At 37.7% G+C, this 20,123-nt stretch overlaps 3 protein-coding genes across 13 annotated transcripts; 2 read left to right on the top strand and 1 right to left on the bottom strand.

Annotated features, from left to right (window-relative positions):
- The first annotated feature begins 15 nt into the window (after nt 1-15).
- Nucleotides 16-4,789, top strand: zbtb3 (zinc finger and BTB domain containing 3). 2 transcript variants are annotated; one of them, XM_083560339.1, is made up of 3 exons: nt 16-490; nt 580-717; nt 789-4,789. In XM_083560339.1, the coding sequence occupies exon 3, from the start codon at nt 795-797 to the stop codon at nt 2,541-2,543; it is 1,749 nt and encodes a 582-aa protein (XP_083416465.1). In that variant the 5' UTR covers nt 16-490; nt 580-717; nt 789-794; the 3' UTR covers nt 2,544-4,789. The 2 variants fall into 2 exon arrangements, with proteins under 2 accessions (XP_083416465.1, XP_083416466.1); XM_083560340.1 differs by having other exon boundaries at nt 130-500.
- On the bottom strand, nt 3,043-10,290 carry rnaseh2c (ribonuclease H2, subunit C). The gene is made up of 5 exons (XM_083560486.1): nt 10,158-10,290; nt 9,374-9,527; nt 9,145-9,257; nt 5,096-5,215; nt 3,043-5,005 (listed from the first exon to the last, which is right to left on the bottom strand). Exons 2-5 carry the CDS (start codon nt 9,525-9,527, stop codon nt 4,982-4,984), a joined length of 411 nt encoding a protein of 136 aa, XP_083416612.1. The 5' UTR covers nt 10,158-10,290; the 3' UTR covers nt 3,043-4,981.
- trmt12 (tRNA methyltransferase 12 homolog) lies at nt 10,205-20,025 on the top strand. Of its 10 annotated transcripts, none has more exons than XM_083560400.1 (8): nt 10,205-10,272; nt 10,991-11,056; nt 11,153-11,321; nt 12,050-12,248; nt 15,933-16,083; nt 16,169-16,278; nt 16,371-16,528; nt 19,555-20,025. In XM_083560400.1, the coding sequence occupies exons 2-8, from the start codon at nt 11,004-11,006 to the stop codon at nt 19,951-19,953; spliced, it is 1,239 nt and encodes a 412-aa protein (XP_083416526.1). In that variant the 5' UTR covers nt 10,205-10,272; nt 10,991-11,003; the 3' UTR covers nt 19,954-20,025. The 10 variants fall into 10 exon arrangements, with proteins under 10 accessions (XP_083416526.1, XP_083416518.1, XP_083416519.1 ...); XM_083560392.1 differs by having other exon boundaries at nt 10,991-11,060; nt 11,157-11,321; XM_083560393.1 differs by lacking the exon at nt 10,205-10,272 and adding an exon at nt 10,450-10,649.
- Nucleotides 20,026-20,123: the final 98 nt, after the last annotated feature.

Genomic DNA, 20,123 nt, shown 5'->3' with positions numbered 1-20,123 from the left:
CGGCAGGCTTGAGCATGGTCCAAGCCACAAAAAAACCCAGCACTATTTTAAGTACAGTGCACTACGTGTGGTGTAAAAGCCATTGACTTACCCCCTACTTAATGCACCTACGTAGGGGCAATGAAGGCGATTAGGGATTCGGCCGAAGAATAGCACTTACGTTAGAGGAGTAGGGATTCTGCGTACGCTTCGGTTCCTGATAGAAAAATCTCGCTCTTTTTCTCGCAGTTGTTTTTATTTTGATGTTAATAACATTTCGATGACAGTTCTGTTGTATTTATTGGGTTTACAGAAATGCTGTAAAATTATGTTGGCAGTATTGTATTATGTATATGGGCAAATCCCATTGTTAGTTTCTGGCTAAATGAGTTTTCCTGCTGTGTTTTCTAGCTAATGTTTGCTAGCCGGTGCATCAGTTGTATTGTTTATTATTTTTTTACGGCTTTAGCTGGTTCAATTTGCATTTCGGCAACCTATGAACTGTTAACAGGTACTGATGAGTAAGTTTTAAATGTAATATATACATTCATGAGTCTACCTGTTGGTAGGTTTCCTAATTCTACTCTACTTCTTTCTCAGATGCAGTGATGAACTGATTGTTTCCTGTGCAGATTTTTTTAAATGCCTTTCCTGGCCTTTCTACAGTCTAATGATGTTTGTAGTCTGAGAGGCTGCATCGTTGCTGTAGCTTCATTCACACCTAGTTACTGATCTGAGGTAAGGTCTTTAACATCTCCTGCATCATATGGGTTAAATAGGTTTATTGATAGCAACTCCACTTCTCGCAGCTTGCCATGGAGTTCCCAGGTCACAGTCAGCAGCTGTTGGCCAGTCTGCGCTCTCAGCGTCTACAGGGATTCCTGTGTGACTGCACAGTCAGGGTTGGTCCCACTCGTTTTCAGGCTCACCGTGCTGTACTGGCCTCCTGCTCACCTTTCTTCCACATGTTCTACTCTGAACACCCAGTTGGCAGCACGTCTACGGTAAACGGAGGACCAGAAGCTGACACTGTCACCATTAACGGAGACATTGTGACCCCTTCGGCATTCGGACTGCTACTAGATTTCATGTATGAGGGAGTGCTACAGTTGGCAGCACACCCACCACCGGAAGACGTTCTTGCCGCCGCCAGTTTCTTGCACATGAACGATGTGGTCCGAGTATGTAAGAAAAGACTACAGGGTCGTGGACTGGCTGAAGCCGACAGCACCAGGGCAGAAGAGTTAGGAAGTGAAACTGGGGGAGATGGAACATTATGTAGTAGATCATCTAGAGATGGAAAGTCAAATGGCCAAAGGGACACAATGGGAGGTGGACAAGGAGCAGTCAGGGTTTCCGCATCAAATCCAGCCTCTTCTCCGTCAATAACGCAGTGTCCACAGCCAAGCCAGCGGTCAGCGTCTCATATCGACACCAAATCAGAGACAAATGCGGGAGAACCTAATTGCATCACACATAGCATAAATCTGGGGAGTCCAGACATGGCAGACACTACTCAACCCGGTATGGACTCTCTTCCCGCTGTAAATGATTCTGGACCAGGCTTGTACAGTTCCTCTCCTGTACCTGCTAGAGCTGGAATGACAGCTGTTAATTTAGAGTCTACACTTTCAAGTCCTTGCAGCAGCACCGAACCAACTCATACAGGAACAGAAACTCTGTCCAGTGCGTCCACTGTGATGGTTCTGGTTCCTGTGGAACACGGCCGAATTAGAGACTCTAGCCATGAAATATCCTTGTCAAAAGAAATAAGCAACATGTTCAACATTACCGTTAATCATCCTGGACAAACCAAAAAACCCTCGTCAATCCCACCCAGTGGACAGAGTTTAACCGACGACGCGAGACATGCGGCTAACGCTTTAAATGAGCAGTCGCGGTCCTGTTCTCCTGCAGCATTGTCTTCAGCGGGTAGAGAGGACGGTAGTGAAGAGGCAGCGAAAGTGAAAGTGGAGGCTATTGTAATCTCAGATGAAGAGACAGACGATATGGAGGAGACTCCTGTTAGGGTCAGAGTGCGAAGGAAAGATGTTGATTTAGAGGAAGGGGAGAATTATGAGAACACGAATGAGGTTGAGATCACCAATGCCCACTTCATACCGTCTCACTCATTAATGCAACTCTCGCATAGTCACCAAGAGCCAATCTCTTTCCCTTTCTCACCACAGGGTCCTAACACTTCCACTTCTGACCCACCCAGCTTCCCGTCATCTCTTTTTACTGCAGCATCCCAGCAACCAGAGCAGCAGTCCGTCTACTTCGAGGAATATCATGACTCTCTTGGGAATTTTGTCGAGGATGTGCCTACATGTGCCACTTGTGGAAAGACATTTTCTTGTGCTTATACCCTGAGGAGGCATGCTATCGTGCACACACGGGAGCGTCCTTATGAATGCCGTTACTGTTATCGGAGTTACACACAGTCTGGGGACTTGTACAGGCACATAAGGAAGGCACATGATCACGATTTGCCAATGAAGCGCACCAGAACAGAATCTGATCCTCCCCCATCTCCACCTCTTCCTCCAGCACCTCAGACATAACAAGATACAAGCTCAGGTGTACTGGACTAAGTAACAGAGCTTTTTTTTTTTTTTTTTAAAGGTTAAACCTTTTTTTGTGTGTTTTTCTTTGCAAATGACTGTTATGATTTAACATTAACAGGCATCTGCAAAGTCCCGAGCATTCAAGCATCGAACGTAACCGCTCACTGGATAACGTCGTGACCAAAACGTCCCATTCAGGACACCCTTCACTCTCATTACACATCATAATCCCAATTACTGTCTAGTTTTACAGTATGAGCTTTATGTTAAGATAAAGTCTCTTCTAAAAGTATTGGAACAGCAAGGCATGTTTTTTTTTTTGCTATACACTAAAAATAATTAGATAAGAGTTTGGGGTGAAAAAAATGACTGCATTTTAGATTTAAATTCCAGATATTTCTATTCAGATGTGGCCCCTGTTTTTGTTCGAACCTACCCATTTTCAAAATGATCAAAAATATTGGAATATGGCAACAGATGCTTTTTGCAGCCCAAATGTGTCCTGTGAAGAATGACTGTTTAAACAATTATTAACTCTGGGTTTAAACCTTGGTTTTATTTGTGAGGACTGCATTTGTTATTAAAAAGAGAGCCATGTTTTGGAGAAATTCAAGCCAGGCATGGTGCATGTCGGCCAAGGAAAACAACAACAGCAGCAGATGATGATGAAATCATTGTGAGAACAAATAGTGCAATCCACAAGAAAGGGCAAAAGTGTCACCAGGCACTGGTTTTATCATAACCTCCGAGAGCAGAAATCTAGAAACCTCGTTGAACTTTTTCAATCTGGCATTTTAAACCGTACCATCATCTCATAGCAAAAGCAGGAAAATATGCCTTGTCATTCCAATACTTTTGGAGGTGACGGTAGCATTAACAGTAGCCTCGATGCGCACGGTAACTCATAGAAACACAAATGAATTTCAAATAAAAATAACAAACAGAGCTGTGAGGGAAGCCACAAAGACAGCTCTAACCTCTGCATTCAAGACTAACTAAATTCCCTGCATAGAGGAACAATATTTGTGGCACAGAATCTAATTTTAAGAGGCACCAAATTCATTTATCCAGGCAGCCTGCTCCACTGCGGTTGTTGAATATCACTATATATCATTTACTTTTTCATCATCAGTAATAACCTTATCCTGGTTATGGTAGTGTGTATCTTAAACCTATGCCGGAAAAGAGGTGGAAACACACCATGGATAGGACACCAGGTTATTGCAGAGCTCAGCATATATCAAATAAATGAAAAGCTTGTGCCAAGTGCTCATGTCTAATGCAGAACACACACCAATTCACTCGTCTCATCTCTTCAGTCAACACCTTTTTCTTGCACACAGTTGTTTTGTACGAGATTATAACACTAAAAGGTACATTATGGCATCTAAATGCTTTTGTTCCTTCCGGTTTTCTTTCTTTCTTGTGAAAGCATGATGAACCATTTAAATATTCTTAACTATGAATAGTAATTTTGCCACCCAAATTGTGGTAAATATACATACTGTTTCTGTAACAAACCGGTACCATGAGGAGGAGAGGAGAGATCGCCAAAGAGATAAGCAAGAGTGTAGAATACACATGGTACCAGCATTAATAATCAGGGTAAACCCAGGTCACGTGATCATTTCAAAATACAAATAAGACCAAACGGAAAATGTTATCATATGTGCAATGATACCTTGAATCCAGTATGTACCTAACCACATCATACAACCGCGAATATCGCACAATTCCCCTCAAAGCCAGGTTCGATTCGTATTCTTATTTTTCTAGTCATTTTCCTCAACATATCCACAGTCGTACATTTTATCTCCATCCCTCACCCCCTAGAAGAATACTTCATGTGATTCAGCATTTTTAACTGCAAAGTATTCTGCACCAATATTCGCTTCATGGATGGTGAGCATGAGCTGCTCCATGTTGCTATTACAGGTTCTATGTTGAGTATGTTAATGGTATATTGTCTCTACAAACAAAATTCCCAACAGCATGTTTCACGTACATTTTTTTTAAATAAAAAAAATGCTGTAAAGTTTTTAATAAGTTTCATACAGTAGTCTGTTCTGAAAAGTGTCGTAGTTTTATAGTTATTCAGATCCTAAATCGGGATCTCGTTTTAATTTTGTCTACTCCAGTAGATTAACACAAAATTAATTCATCTGCTCCACGATGTAAAAAGTTGTTTCATCACAATATGTAAAACAGCTCAATATTGTGAATAAAACCTTTTAATAATTGCTGAGTCATCTGCTTTTTTCTTTCTACAACTTTCTTTATTACACTTGTGTGAAAATGAACAAAAACAGAATGCATCAATATGACAAATTTAAAACATGTTGAAATGATCACACAATCCCAGGACGGTCAGAATCGGCACGTAGGTGTTCAGGTCTCGCACGCTGACCTGACCTGATAGTGTCCTGAAAAAGCGTTCAGTCCTCCACTGGTGCATGAATCTGAGAAAACAAAGGGTCAGGACATACAGGTTTTACTTCAGCCAAAAGCCACACACAAGTTTTAGTCTGATGTGCCAAAAGTACACTCACCATCTCAGCTAATTTTGGCCATGCCATTGCCATCACGACTCGATCATCTGATGTGGGAGGCGTCTCCAAATTCCAATATGTAAAATTGTGAAAAACTGTCGAAACCTTAACAACTCTGTCCTATAAAGTTTGTAGACAAAAAAATAAATAAATACAATTATAGACAGTATAGTCAAATACTACCATTTTATTCATATTCCTATACTATTAGTAATTGAGTAGAGATAGTAGGTTGACGTATTTTCCTGGAAAATTCAGTGTTGTGTCATTACACTGCACCTGGGTGATACTGCAGACCTCATACATTTTTCTGTGTAAATCAAATATAATTTCAAATCAAATAAAAACAATTATATTCTGACTTTCGTCAATAAACCTCAGTACTGTAACCAAACTTTCAGTACTGTAACACCTTTCAGTAGCCTGACACCTTGAACTTCATGAGTATAAATGTGTGTTTCACCTTTTCTAAAATCCAAATAAATAATGTGATATGGATCACAAACAAACAAAAACAATAATACATAATAATAAATCAACATAAGTGTTATATGTATAAGCAGTAATGGTTTTTACAATGGTGTATATGAAGATATGCTGGTTTTAGCCTGATGCTTTTGGAACAAGAATGTTTAATTTGATCTTGTAATTTTGCATAAAAATTTCTCCTCTCCATATTTCCTTTCCTTATACCCATTCCTTGTCGTTTAGAGCAAAGAGCTGAGAGGTGGAAAAAAAAGAATTCCGCGTTATGAAAACTTTTTTTAATCAACTAAATTCAGGTATAAAAATAATATTCTCCATATTTTCGAGAAACTGATGCTAAACATGCCTCTAATTGATGTGGGAGTGATGTTTAGCATCAGTTTCTCGAAAATATTTTAATCCAGATTAAACTTTTTGAACAACTGGCCCCTCATTATAGGGTTGCCAGTTGTTCAAAAAGTTTAATCCGGATCAAAATGATCCAGATTTGGTAATCCCATTTTTCCCAGTTTTCCAAAGCAACATTGGACTGGATCACCCTGATCCAGATACACAGTTTTCAAGATTACCAAATCCGGGTTACCTGTGCTTTAAATGGGACAACATATCATAATGTGGGCTACCAGCTATGTAAAGAACAGGTAGAAGAGCCAACATGGGGTTACTGTAAGAGTTTTTTTTTATTTTGAGACAAAACACAAAAATAACAAACATCCACTTCCATTTATAATTAATTTTATGACCCCTCATCTGAGTCACAAAACATAAAAAAACAAATATACACTAACAAATACATTGTGGATATTTTGAAAACATCTTAAAAAAATTAAATGGCTAAATGTCCAATAGTCAACAAAATAAAGAACGTTCAGGGTTCTGTTTCATCTGAGGAGGAGAGACCAGCATTTCCAAGCTCTGCTTTTAGGAGGCGGATTTGAAGTTTTGCTTTGGTTTGCTGCAGTTTGGTCAGCTTGATTTCTTCCTCTGCCAGGAGTATCTGTACTTCTGCTCTTTCAGTCTCTCGTTTTAGAAGTAATTCCTAGGCATCATCTTTATTATTCGGCAAAGGACGCTTCAAGCCTCTTTTCTGAGCTCCTGTGAAGTGGCCTGGGTCTTTTTATGATGCACGTATCCTGAGAGAGAGTGCTTTATACAGAGAGCTCCAAACCAACTGACCGGATGGCATAATATTGGGAGACAGTGCCTATCCACTCCTACCATGGCTAAGGACTCCTTTTCTTGCAGCAACCACACTTGCGCAGGCACGCTTCAACAATGCTCATCGCAAAACAAGATGTGCAATTGAGCATTTAAATTGAGTTCTGAAGAGACGCTTTGCATGCCTTAGCTACTTGCGAGTGGAACCACAGGGAGCATGCAACATAATACTAGCGTGTATCGTCCTGCACAACAATACTACCAGGCGCAATGTCCCTCTCTGTGATGATGTTTATGATGCACCTGAGCCTGTTGAAGAACCAGACCAACCTCTGGTATTCTGTCAGAATGAGGGACTGACTAGACGTATAGAAACGGATGCGAATGTTAGACATTCAATTTGACAGGCTCATCTCTGATGATTGTTTCTTTGAAATTAATATACGTTGATGAATGACAGAAAAATTGAATATATTATTTTTGTTTGTTATTGAAATCTGTTTGGGGGATTATTTCATATTTTATTATTTTTACTTTACTATACTAAATAGCTTAATTGGTAGCCTATGTCTACTTTATCTACTTTATCACTGTTACAACCGTTACACAAGTCAAGTGCAAAATATAAATACAAATATATACACTAAATGATACACTAAATTCCTCCTGGACTTCACCTTGAAATCCTACCCCCTGTTGGGATCAGGATAATCCTGTTTTTTTGGATCAAAGTTATCCAAATCCTACTGACAAGTTTTGAACAACACAAACTAAAGGTTTGATCCAGATTTAAACTAGGATTGGATTCTGTGATCTAATCCGATTTCAGATTCCTTCTTTCCCTTTTGAACAACCCATTTTCAAGATTTGATCCAATCCGATAACCAGAATCCAATCAGGTTACCTTTGAACAACTGGCCCGAGATGATCTCCATAAATAATTCAATGCAGTGCAAATATGTTTAAGTCTGGGTTAAGTGGCATCACTCAGCTGCACCAGTGTGTAATGCTGATGTGGCGATTTCTCAGCCAGATCCACAAGAGCTGACTGCCAAGAAACTGCATTTTCCTTGGACAGGTACAGCGTGCAGTACAGTGATCCCCAGTTTACCGCGGTGGTTACGTTCCAAAACCGCCCGCGATGAACGGACACCACCCCAAAAATGCTATTTTATGTATACAGTACTGTACTGTATTAACCTTTTACTTCATTTTATAATTAATAATTATATTATTATTTATACATTTAATTATTTCAACATAAAACTCCGGGAAAATCAGCCAAACAAATGCAAAAAAGCGGGGGATTACCGTATTTTAACATGTAAGAACATAACCAGCACAATTTATATAACTAGGAAAATAACTATAACTCAGTATAAATAGGAAAATAAACACCCTGTACATGTGCTCATCCATGCACTTATCTATTTAGTCAATCATGTGAAAGCAGCACAATGCAAAAAATATCATGCGGCCACTGGCCAACAAGCTCAGTTTGTGTTCATGTAAGAATGAAGAAAAGGAGTTTGACCATGCCACAGTCATGGTGGCAGATGTATTGAGTATTTCAGATACTGCTGATCTTCTGGGAATTTCACATACAACAGTTTCTACACTTTACCTAGAATGGAGCAAAAAAACCTGCAACCCGAAACACCTTGATGAAACAGATCAGAGGAGAATGACCAGTCTGGTGTGAGCTCACAGGATAATTATTCAAGTAAGCGCTCTTTATAACCGTGTTGAGAAGTTGGACAGGAAATGAAAGCAGCTGATTTTTTCTTGCAATTTTCTGGGAGTCTGTTTCCATGGTAACCTCTAATTCTTCTTGAATGAATGTTCTTGGATGACAGTTGATGTGGTCTTCTGCTGGTGTAACTCAAACCACCTCAATGTTTCATGTTTTTTGTATGATGAAAATATTCCATGGGTCACTGTATCCATTCTGGCAGCTCGAATCACACTGTTTATTTGCTCTTTAATCAGCACAGCGTTTCCCCAAACAGAACTGTTACTCGCTCAGTGTTCTGGCCAACATTCTGTGGAAACTTTAGATATTGTATTTCTACAAATAAAAAAAAATACAATAAAAGTAATGCAGGATATCAGCAGTTTTTAAAATACTTATTCCACCCATCTGGCACCAACAACCATGTCATGCTCCTTCATTCTTGCCAATTTACTGCTGACACATAATTAGCTAATTAGATAATAAGCACAAATGAGTAGGCGTACAGTTGTGAAGATTGTAAGTATCTAATTATGAGATCTTATAATGTCAAAAGAAAGTAGCTCATGACATAAGGACCAAATCCTAACTAATACCTTAAAAGTAAGGATGTTAAAGTTTTCAGAACTACTCTGTTACAACTACTACTGCAGTCAGACATTTCAGTGCTTACTTCTTGGTCAGATGATGGTTTCTGTACCTCCTTCAGCACCAGTCCTGTATAGCCCTCAGGGTGTATCACTTCCTGTCCCTTCAGCCCCCGACCTCTAAACGACACTGTCTTTTCTACAATCAAATGCACACATACACAAGCACATGACCTTTTTTTTTTTTTTTTTTTTTAAATATGCTGCATTAGTTTAAAAAAAAAAAGATCTAAAATTCGCACATAGAGGACAAACCGTGCTTTCTCTCCTTCACTGTAGGCGTGAAAAACTTGTCCACATGGGCGAGTCCATCGTGCTCAATGTCACAGGGTAACAGGTGAATGTCAGCCTGATGCTTCTGATCCACAGAGTCGAGCTGCACCACAGTCACACAACTGTTCACTGCCATCTGCAAAACATACAAACACTATCTTGTTAAATCTTATACAATTTACATCATTTTATATATAGTTTTCATATTTTATATAACACAATTGTTGAGCACAATTCAACAAGTTTTCTTTTACTGAAGCTCACATCATCTCTAGAAGAATCTTCGATATTAACCTCATAAAATGACCAGGTTTTTCGTGCATTTTATTGTGAATTTTTTTCGTGCATTAATTATGGTTTTCCTGGGAACTTTAAATAAAGGCAAATTGTGTGTTTTTGTGTAAATTCTACAGGAACAAAAATGCTAAAGCATATATGGTTCATTTCAGAAAGTTTAACAACTGTATTAAACTGTTTAGGCTGGATTTGGCTGTTTTCGCCAAATACATTATGTGTATATATATATATATATATATATATATATATATATATATATATATATATATATATATATATATATATATATATATATACATGATAAGCTTCATAAGTACAGTAGGCAGCGATTTATTTATTTTTTTCAATTGCACGATTGCTTATAATGTCTACTAAAAATATCTTTTTATATATATATATATATATATTGTCTACATTTTCCACACCATAATCATTTTTTAAACCGATTGTCAGCTAAACTATATCCTACCTTTCAAATAAACTCTTGATGATTGGGAGGAAACGCGTTCAGTTTACAAAAAGCATGTTTAGAAAGAGTCGCTTTTGGCGGGGTTTACAGCAAATACCGCCATCTACCTGTCTGGGTATGAATAGTTGCTTTTTGTTGTTATTGACATGAAAATATCACTGACATTTTATAATTTAATTGTGTAAACTGTTAATATAAGTAAAAGTAATTCAAGCATTTTTAGCATTTTTAAAGCATCTAGAAATCGTTTGTTCTTTTTATTTTAAAAGCGGAAGTGATGCGAGGGACGTGTAACACATTAACATTCCGACTAGGAACATTAGTCAAAACAAAAGTTGTGTCTCATTCTAAGTTCTTTAGAAATTTATTATATCTACCGAATTAGAACAATAGTAGAAAAAATATATATGTTCTATCCTAGTTTGTACATTAGAGGTTAGTTTAGTTCAAACGCGTCAATCACTGATATACACCCGTGACGTCCACGCCGGGGTGAGTTAAATGCTGCTACCTGATTAGAACCAGTGTTTGCACCAGTGTGTTTTATTTTCATGTAAAGTTTATTAACGCTTACCATATAGTTCTGATCGTCATCTATGACATCTGACAAGGTACATAGCAGGATAGGTTAGTCCAAAACAAACTGATCAACACCTTGTTCAGTAAATAGAGGCTGAACAGTAATGTACTTTCTACATTCGAGCTCAGTATTACCAGTGCAAATTAATGGCTATATTTGTTATTAGATGGTTTGTTTGTTTTTTACATTGATTTTCTATTATAACTAAAACTAATGGCACGTCATTCACCTCTGCTCTTTATTTACCCTGTAGGAACCAGTGACAGATGGATTACATCACTGCTCTGAAGGTGCCACGGCGTTATGCACAGCTCTACAAGCAAGTGACGTCATATATTAATAGTTTTAACATAGTTACCACTAATGTTTATACATATCAAAAACTATTGTTAACTTCTTATTAATATTTTTATAGAAAGCATCTGTTAGAGCTGGGTGCTCTGGACCTGCAGTACTGTGTACAGAAACACTTAGACGGAACCGTGACTCTTCCAGTCTCCCCGAATGCTCTGTCTCTCCTGGATTCTGTCTCACTGCACAGCTGTGCAACTCAGGACAGCGCCTTTGACATAGTTCATATACAGGTTGCCATATCACATGACCACACAAATTATTTAGTTTGATACAGGATTCCTGTTGCTCAGAAGTCCTGGGAATTCTTTGTCATATTTATTTATTATATATATATATATATATATATATATATATATATTTTTTTTTTTTTTTTTTTTTTTTTTTTAATGCACCAAATGTTTTTACTTGCTGAAAGGTTTGGACTGTAGGCAGACCAGTTTAACATGTGGACTCTGACAAAAAAATCATGCAGTTGTTATAGATGCAGTATGCAGTTTAGCTTTGTCTTGCTGAAATATGAAAGGCCTTATCTAAAAAAAACAACCACATAATCTGAATGGAAACATGTTACTCTAAAAGCTGTATATTCCTTTCAGCATTGATGGTGCCTTTCCAGACTTGAAAGCTGCCCATTCCATAGGCAATAATATAACCCATACCATCAGAGATGCGGGCTCTTAAATAAAGCCCAGATAAGATGGATGGTCCTGCTCCTCTTTAGTCTGGAGGACACAGTATCCATGATTTCCAAAAGGAAATTCAGTTTTCGATTTGTCTGACCACAGAACCGTTTTCCACTTTTCCTCAGTCTATTTTAAATGAGCAGCAGTTCTGGATCACATTTATTGCTTCTTCTTTGAATTATACTTTAATCTGCATTTGTGATGAATGATTTTAAGGTTGTCAGTGTAAATTGAGAATTTTCTTTTGTCTTTTTTGTTTAATTTTGTATGGTTAGGCTTCTCAGGTTTCAAGAAAAAGAAAAGTGAAGCCTCATCGAGAGAGAATGATTGAGGTTGTTCAGGATCTGTTGGCTACTAAAGGAGAGAAATGGAGTAAGGAACTTGAGGCGGATATGCCCAACGGATGGCAGCGGCATGGTGATCTGCTTCTCTTTGGTGATGGATGCTTTTCACAAGCAATCTGGAGAAAACTTGGTAAAACTGTTTTTCCTTTGGGTTCCAGAGTCTCATAACTTTTGTTGTTGTTGTTGTAGTTGTTATTCCACATTATGACACTATTGTCCCATTTTGAGGCTTCTAACAATAAAAAAAAATAAATAAATTTGTAGACAAGGTGAGGGAGGCAAGATTGAGATGGTTTGGACATGTGCAGAAGAGGGACATGGGGTATATCGGTAGGAGAATGGAGGTTTATGGATGTTGTGAGGGAAGACATGCAGGTAGTTGGTTTGAAAGAGGCAGATGTAGAGGACAGTGGGGTATGGAGACAGATGATCTACTGTGGCGACCCCTAATCGGAGAAGCCGAAAGAAAAAGAAGAAACAAATTAAAAAATATATATATTTTACCCTCACTTTTTGCAAAAATGCGTCAGATTTATTGAATTGCAAAAGAATGTCCTGTGCGCAGCCATCTTCAAATCACTCTACATGTTTTTCCGATATAATTTAGATCTAGGCTCTGACTGGATCATTCCAAAGCTTCTAAGCCCTTTACTTTATTATCTTAGACTTGTGTATTGGTTCATTATTGTGCTGGAAGGTGACATATTTTTCAGTCTACTGATTTTGTGCCAAACAAATATATGTTTTTAGTTATATCCACAATATTCAATAATCTTGATTTGAGCCCCAGTCCCAGCTGAAGAGAACCAACACCAAGCTTTACCATGGCTATGGTATTCTTTGGGAAATGAGCTCACTTGTTTTTAAGCTGAACATATAACTGGCCACCCTACCCATAGACATATAAATAATGCAAGAAATTGTTGTCTCATGCAAGGAGTGACCATTAATTAATAAGATGTTCCTCCTCATTTATTGTTGCTGTAGGTCTGTCGGCAGCTTTTTTAGGGATGTCCTGTTCTTGTAATAATATTTCTGTTGCCATGCACGCTTGTTTATACTTCATACAATTTATAGATGGTTCTCAATGGTATCCATTTTCATTCCTGTTTAGTAACACTTGTCTTGGCTATTTTGTTTTAGCACAACCATCTTTGATGTCTTTTAATTGCTTTATTTCATGGCCACAATGTCAGTACCCAGTCAATGTTGTGATGGGAAATATGAATATTATATACTATGTATATCACTCTATGAGTACCTATGGTCAACTGTGCAAAGTAATAGAGAGTGTGTTAGAGAAGTGAAGAAAAGAGTGCAGGCAGGGTGGACTGGGTGGAAAAGAGTGGCAGCAGTGATTTGTGATAGTAGGGTATCTGCAAGAATGAAAGTGAAAGTTTATAGGACTGTGGTGAGACCTGCGATGTTGTATGGTTTAGAGACAGTGGCATTGAGTAAAAGACAGGAGGTGGAGCTGGAGGTAGCAGAGCCGAAGATGTTGAGGTTTTTGTTGGGAATGACGAGGATGGACAGGATTAGAAATGAGTTTATTAAAGGGGCAGAGCATTTCGGAGACAAGGTGAGGGAGGCGAGATTGAGATGGTTTGGACATGTGCAGAGGAGGGACATGGAGTATATCGGTAGGAGAATGCTGAGGATGGAGCCACCAGGAAAAAGGAAAAGAGAAAGACCACGGAGGAGGTTTATGGATGTGGTGAGGGAAGACATGCAGGTAGTTGGGTTGGTATGGAGACAGATGATACGCTGTGGCGATTCCTAATGGGAGCAGCCGAAAGAAGAAGAAAATGTATATCACTCTATTATATACATTGCGTTACAACATAAGGCATTTTAATTGTGCACATTAGACAGCACAGACATGTAGTTAAGCATTTGTCTTGCTAGTGTTAAACTGCATTTTTTACCTTACTACTTTATTCAGTCCTGGGAAATATATTGCTGTCACTAAATTTTTACACAAATGCAGTTGCTAATGCTAAAACCAAGTAATTCCTTTTATAAATAGGTTTTTTTCACTCTTCTACAACCCCAACTCCAAAAACGAAAATGCTGTGAAAATTGTATATAAAAACAGAATGCAATGATTTGCAAATATCATAAACCCATAAACTGAGGAAATATACCATGTTAAGGAAAAAGTAGGTAATTTTGAAATTATTGGAAACAGTACATCTTGAAAAACGTTGGGACAGGGTTTTGTTTAACACTGTGTAGTATGTTCTATACATTTGGGAAAATTTCTTATGTCTAGGAATTGAAAAGCCCAATTGCTGGATTTCAGGGAAGGGAGTGTTGTCATATTTTTATTTCATAATGTAACACCAGTTGTCAATTGGCAAAAGGTCTGGACTGCAGGTATGCCAGTTCAGTGCCTGGACTGTTCTACTTTGAAGCCATGCTGTTGTAATAGATGTAGTATGTGGTTTAGCATTGTGTTCTTCTGACCACAGAACAGTTTTCCACTTTACCTCAGTTTATTTTAAATGAGCTTCGGTCAAGAGACAATGGCAGTGTTTTTGGATCATGTTCACATATGGCCTTGTCTTTGTATGATAGAGCTTTAAGCAAATTTGTGGACAACAAACCAAGAAGTGTTTCTGAACCCATGCAGTGATTTCCATTACAGAATGAAACCTGTTTTTAATGCAGTGCTGCCTGAATGTGTATCCAATATTGATTTGATGGATACTTAAATCACTAATTTACCCCCAGATCACTTTTATTAATTCCAGAGGGAAATGTTGTTGTTTTTCTTGTCCCTTGTGCATGGAGATTTCTCCCAATTCTTTTGATGATATAATGTAATGTAGATGATGAGATATTCAAAGTATTTTTAATTTTAGGTTGAGGAACTCTATTCCTTAAATTGTTCGACGATTTGTAGACCCAATTTGTAGGTGAACCTCTGCCCATGTTTACTTCTGAGAGAACTACTCTCTAAGAAACTCTTTTTATACCCAATCATGTTACTAACCTGTTGCAATTTAACATATTTAGTTGCAAATTGTTCACTCCAGCTGTATTTTTTTCCCAGGCTTTTGTTGCCTCATCCCAGAGATGTTGCTGCCACCCAATTCAAAATTTCCCTATTTTATTCTTAGAAAATATTGTGTAAAAACATTTTACACAGCATCCCAATTTTTTTTGGGATTTGTGGTTGTTTTATAGTCCTCTTTTTTTTGGGGGACCTTTATGTGATTATGATTTTCAAGATGCAATCATCGTCCTTCTGTCAAGGGGGAAATTGGACATGCATGTAATCAGTGCAGCAAAGAATGCAATACAATACAATAAAATAGTAGGTTTTGTATCTTGTAGTTGTACAGTAAAATTGCAATGTTTTTCATACTCTTAAAATGTGCAAATAAAAAGAAGGTAATACAATGTCAAGCTCAATAAATATTGTAGATGGAAATGAAGAAGGAAGTGTTAACATTGCACATAGCCCACCGATGTCAATTTAATTAAACATTGTAAACACATAAAAGGAGAGCGTGTACTGTGTTTGTCTTCTGCTTTGCCCTGTGACCATTTACTCAGTTGCTCAAAGCTTTACTCCAGGGATGCTTTGACTGCTCTTTGTTTTCTGCTCAAATCTTTGTTCTGTCTATCTCAGATTATTATAGATTTGTAGAGTGAGAAAATCAAAATTTCTGACATTTTATAAAACCCAGAGTCAGGCTGCTTATGGAGTTTGGTAGAAACCGATCTGACCACCAGAATCTACAAAATATACACAGTATTTATAATGAATTGTTATTGGCCTGATTTTTTTTTTTTGTAATTTCTCCAGGCACCGAGTTGTGGTTTGCTGTTGCCCAAGTACTCGGAGTGAAGCGTCTAGCACAAATAAAACAGATTTCCCAGGATGGATGGCGAACGCCAGTGGTAACAATGCTATTAGGAGAAAACAGCTATGTAACTCATATTGATAACCACATCAGGTAAAAATGTACTTGCGGAATTTCTTTTTATAACAACCTGCTAGCATCATCTGAAGTGTGAATAATCAGACACTTGAAATTCCAGATATGAATTTGATGTCACCAAGTGTATGTTTTCCTTCGGAAACATCACAGAGAAACTGCGAATATCCTCCTTTGACTGCACCGGTGAGACTGTGGTTGACCTGTATGCAGGTATGTGCTATATGCTTGTCATTCAATCAGAGAAACTCTTTTATTGTGATTTTAAACACAGATTTTGACAATAGACTTTTGACCATTGTCAGGAATTGGCTACTTCACCCTTCCATATCTGGTCCATGCTGGTGCTGCCCATGTACACGCATGTGAATGGAACCCAGATGCACTTTCAGCACTGCAAAGAAACCTACAAATTAATAAAGTAGCACACCGTTGCACTGTGCATCAAGGAGACAACAAACAAGTGAGAAGAAACTTTCCACATTTGCTTACAAATGTCATTTTATGTTTGGCTTGTGTACAGTATAGTTACCCTTACTGACAGCATCTTTACAGAAAATATTCCTTTCGCTTGTTGTTTTTTGTAATATCGATCAGGAAAGACAAATTGCACTGCATTCCTCTGGAGTGCCAATATCTTTGGAGTGCCATTTCCAATCCATAGACATGTACCAGATTGCTAAAAAAGATTTTTGTCCTCCAACATTTTGTTGAAATCTGAATCCTGATTAGTTAGAAGGTGTGGACAATAGTGCCGGGTTTCCAGACAAATTATTGGTTCGGGTTAATGTACATGTTCATTAATTTGGATGGTAACTTTTCAGGGATTTGTTTGGCTAGTACTGTACAAAGAATAAAAAATTGTTTAAAAGCATGCTGTTATTTTACGTAGAAATGGAATAAATCTATGATCTGCTAAAAGAGTGGTTAGGAGACGTTTCAAGTATCAGTGCTTTGTATCAGTCAGTTTACTGACATGGACAGAGTACTGTTGTTCTCTGTTTCCCTGTAACTCCCATGACCAGCTTTGTTTTCCATTTATTTAGGAAAAAAGGACGCTGATGAATTTACAGCTGCTTTAACATACAGTACTGTGCAAATGTTTTATACAGGAATAATTGCTGTAAAGTAAGAATGCTTTTAAAAATATATTTAAATTGTTTATCAATTTACCAAATGCAAATTAAGTGAACAGAAGAAAAATATAAATCAAATTAAATGGTATGACTACCCTTTGACATTTGTGGCATTTAGCAGACGCTCTTGTCCAGAGCGACGTTCAAAAGTGCTTTGAGTCTTTATCAAATCTACACTGGTATGCTAGACTACAAACTTAAGATATTTTATAAACAATAAGGAAACCTGGAATATGTTAGTGTTAGAAAGTGTTTCAGGAAGCAGTAGGTCTTTACCCGTCACTTTAAGATAGCCAGGGACTGTTTGGACATCTAGGGTAAGTTCATTCCACCATCTTGGTGCCAATACTTACCTCTTACCCTGAGAGAAGGTGGTACCAGACTTTTTAAAGGTTCAGAGTCAGATGCATGATTAACCAGTTATACCAAGCAGGTTCTAATTATCATCAATTTTATATGTAGGTTGAAACACAACAACAAGAACAGCAATGAGACACACTGTAGTTATACTGCATAAGCAAGGTCTCTCCAAGGCCAATATTCTAAAGCAGACTGAAGTTTCAAGATGTGCTGCCCTAGCTACTTTAACGAAGCGCAAAGAAATGTGCCATTTTAAGGACTGAAGACACTGTTTGGAGGAGTCTGGACAAAAGTGGTAAAATTGTGGCCTAAAAGCCATACTACTGACAAGAGTCTCAACTATGCAGAAAAACATAGGGACAGGAAAATTGCAGCAGTTACTCTGGATTAATGAGTCAAAATTGGAAGTATTTAACTGCAGCAGGAAGCAGTGTGTTCACTGAAGGGATGGATGGAGAGCGATACAATAATAAGTGTCTGCAGTAAATCATAATGGGAGGTTCTTGCAAGTTTGGGGCCGCCTTTCTGTTGGAGATTTGGTCCAGATTAATAGTGCCCTTAATGCTTAGAAATACAGGCGGATAATTATCCATCATGCAATACCACCAGGGAGGCGTCTGATTGGCCCCAAATTTATTCTGCAGCAGGACAATGACCCCAAACATACAGCCAAGGTGAAAAATTATTTTCAGCATAGAGAAGAACAAGGAGTCCTATAGCCCAATAGTTTTGACCCTCACATAGTCTTGATTTAAGCACAATCGTGTCTGTCTGGGATAAATTGTAAAAACAGAACGCAGCCTATATTCACAGAAGATCTGTGCTATTTCGCCGAAATGTTTGGAACAACCTACCTGCCAATTTCCTTTGAAAAAACTACATGCAAGTGTACCTACAAAAATTTATGCTGTTTTGAGGGCAAAGGATTGTCACATTTAATATTGATTTGATTTGGATTTATTTTCTCTTCATTTACTTTCCATTTTGTTTATTGCTAAAAAAATATGTGAACATTTCTAATTTTGAAAGCATGCTTACTTTACAGGATTTTATACAGTAAGACCTTTGCACAGTTCTGTAAATGATTGTAAAAAATACATTGTTTCAATGGCATTACCAAACATTAAACATAGTTAATAAACTGACAAATAAATGTGGTTATTAAATAAATGAAAATTAAGTATTTGGCAAATTTGTTTGAAACAAACAAAACCCTTTTCTTTCACTTATCATTTATTTTCAATAACTGCTAATCGGGGTCAGGGTCACTAAACCAGTTCTGGTTTCCATAATCAAGACGCAGAAATGCAATGTAGATTGGACACCATTCCATCACAGGGCCCGCATTTACACACACATTCACACACACATTCACACATTTATTCACACCTGTTGGAAAAAGATCATAGTTACTCAAGTTAAAACTTAAACTCCACATAAACAATAAACCGAGTTTTGGTTTTAAACATGAATCTACATGCTGACCAACACATTGCAAGTTTTCTTCTAAAATTTATGAGTACACTTTTTTCCTCTGAAAAAAGAACTTTAATTTGCTAAATGATATTCATGGCTATAGACTTAACAGTGAGAGAGGGTACTTTCAAAAAAAGCTAGACAAACCCTTCATGAATTCCTGAGAATCCTTTAATAAAATAGACTTTACACAAAATTATTGTCGTTGTTCTGCAGAGTTTGACCATTTGCCACTTACATAAATAATTCGCAAAATATTGTTTGTCTTAAAGCATCTTGGCATTGTTAAATAGCAGGTTAATAAATGCAGACTTGCCAACTATTGAATCATACAGAGCTATATTAAACTTAGTCTAATAATTTATACCATTAATGTAGAGGTTAATGTTGCAAGTCCTCAGGCACAACAGGCCAATGCCAGACATTTCAGAATTACATCATGTTCAATATTCAAAATAAATGCATTATTCAACTTAGACATGATTTAAATTTAATTCTTTCTGCACATTCTCTCTAGCTGTCCCTGAATAACCTAGCAGACCGAGTGAATCTAGGCCTGATACCAAGCTCTGAAGAGGGCTGGCCAGTGGCTTGTCGTCTTCTGCGGAGAGACACTGGCGGAATACTGCATATCCACAACAATGTCACCACACCGATCCAGCATCAGAGACTTCAGTCATCCTCCAGTTTGTTGAATGAGGGAAAGGGATCTATGAGTGGAACTCAAAACATTTCTCGAGATAAAGAAGTGTGGAACAACTGGGCTGAAAACACAGCAAGCAGCATCCTCACACTTCTGAAAGACATCACCAGGGCTGAGTGGAGGACCAGCATTAAGCATATAGAGCATGTAAAGTCTTATGCGCCGCACATAAATCACATAGTATTGGATCTGGAGTGTAAACCGGTCAAATAAGTTGACTTTTTTACTATGTGTAACTTTTTTTGTTTGTTTTTAATGAAACAGAATAAAAAAAAATCTGACTTTGCTTGGAGCCATGTATGACAGAATAAAATTTAGTCACTAATAATAGTAAACAAATCATTCCCATGGCTGTTTGCCCTGTAGCATTCATTTGAATTTTC

Source organism: Silurus aristotelis, assembly GCF_946808225.1.
Source record: "Silurus aristotelis genome assembly, chromosome: 14".
In the NCBI taxonomy this organism is placed as follows: Eukaryota; Metazoa; Chordata; class Actinopteri; order Siluriformes; family Siluridae; genus Silurus; species Silurus aristotelis.
This window is presented reverse-complemented; position numbering and strand designations above follow the sequence as displayed.

Excerpts from the sequence above, each read along its gene's own strand:
- rnaseh2c (XM_083560486.1), bottom strand. The coding sequence starts at position 9,527 with ATGGCAGTGAACAGTTGTGTGACTGTGGTGCAGCTCGACTCTGTGGAT. Across the intron at positions 5,216-9,144 it reads AACCATCATCTGACCAAGAA|GACAGAGTTGTTAAGGTTTC; the intron begins GTAAGCACTGAA and ends CAAACTTTATAG. Across the intron at positions 5,006-5,095 it reads GGCCAAAATTAGCTGAGATG|ATTCATGCACCAGTGGAGGA; the intron begins GTGAGTGTACTT and ends TTGTTTTCTCAG.
- zbtb3 (XM_083560339.1), top strand. The coding sequence starts at position 795 with ATGGAGTTCCCAGGTCACAGTCAGCAGCTGTTGGCCAGTCTGCGCTCT.
- trmt12 (XM_083560400.1), top strand. The coding sequence starts at position 11,004 with ATGGATTACATCACTGCTCTGAAGGTGCCACGGCGTTATGCACAGCTC. Across the intron at positions 11,057-11,152 it reads CGTTATGCACAGCTCTACAA|AAAGCATCTGTTAGAGCTGG; the intron begins GCAAGTGACGTC and ends ATATTTTTATAG. Across the intron at positions 16,084-16,168 it reads CATATTGATAACCACATCAG|ATATGAATTTGATGTCACCA; the intron begins GTAAAAATGTAC and ends TTGAAATTCCAG.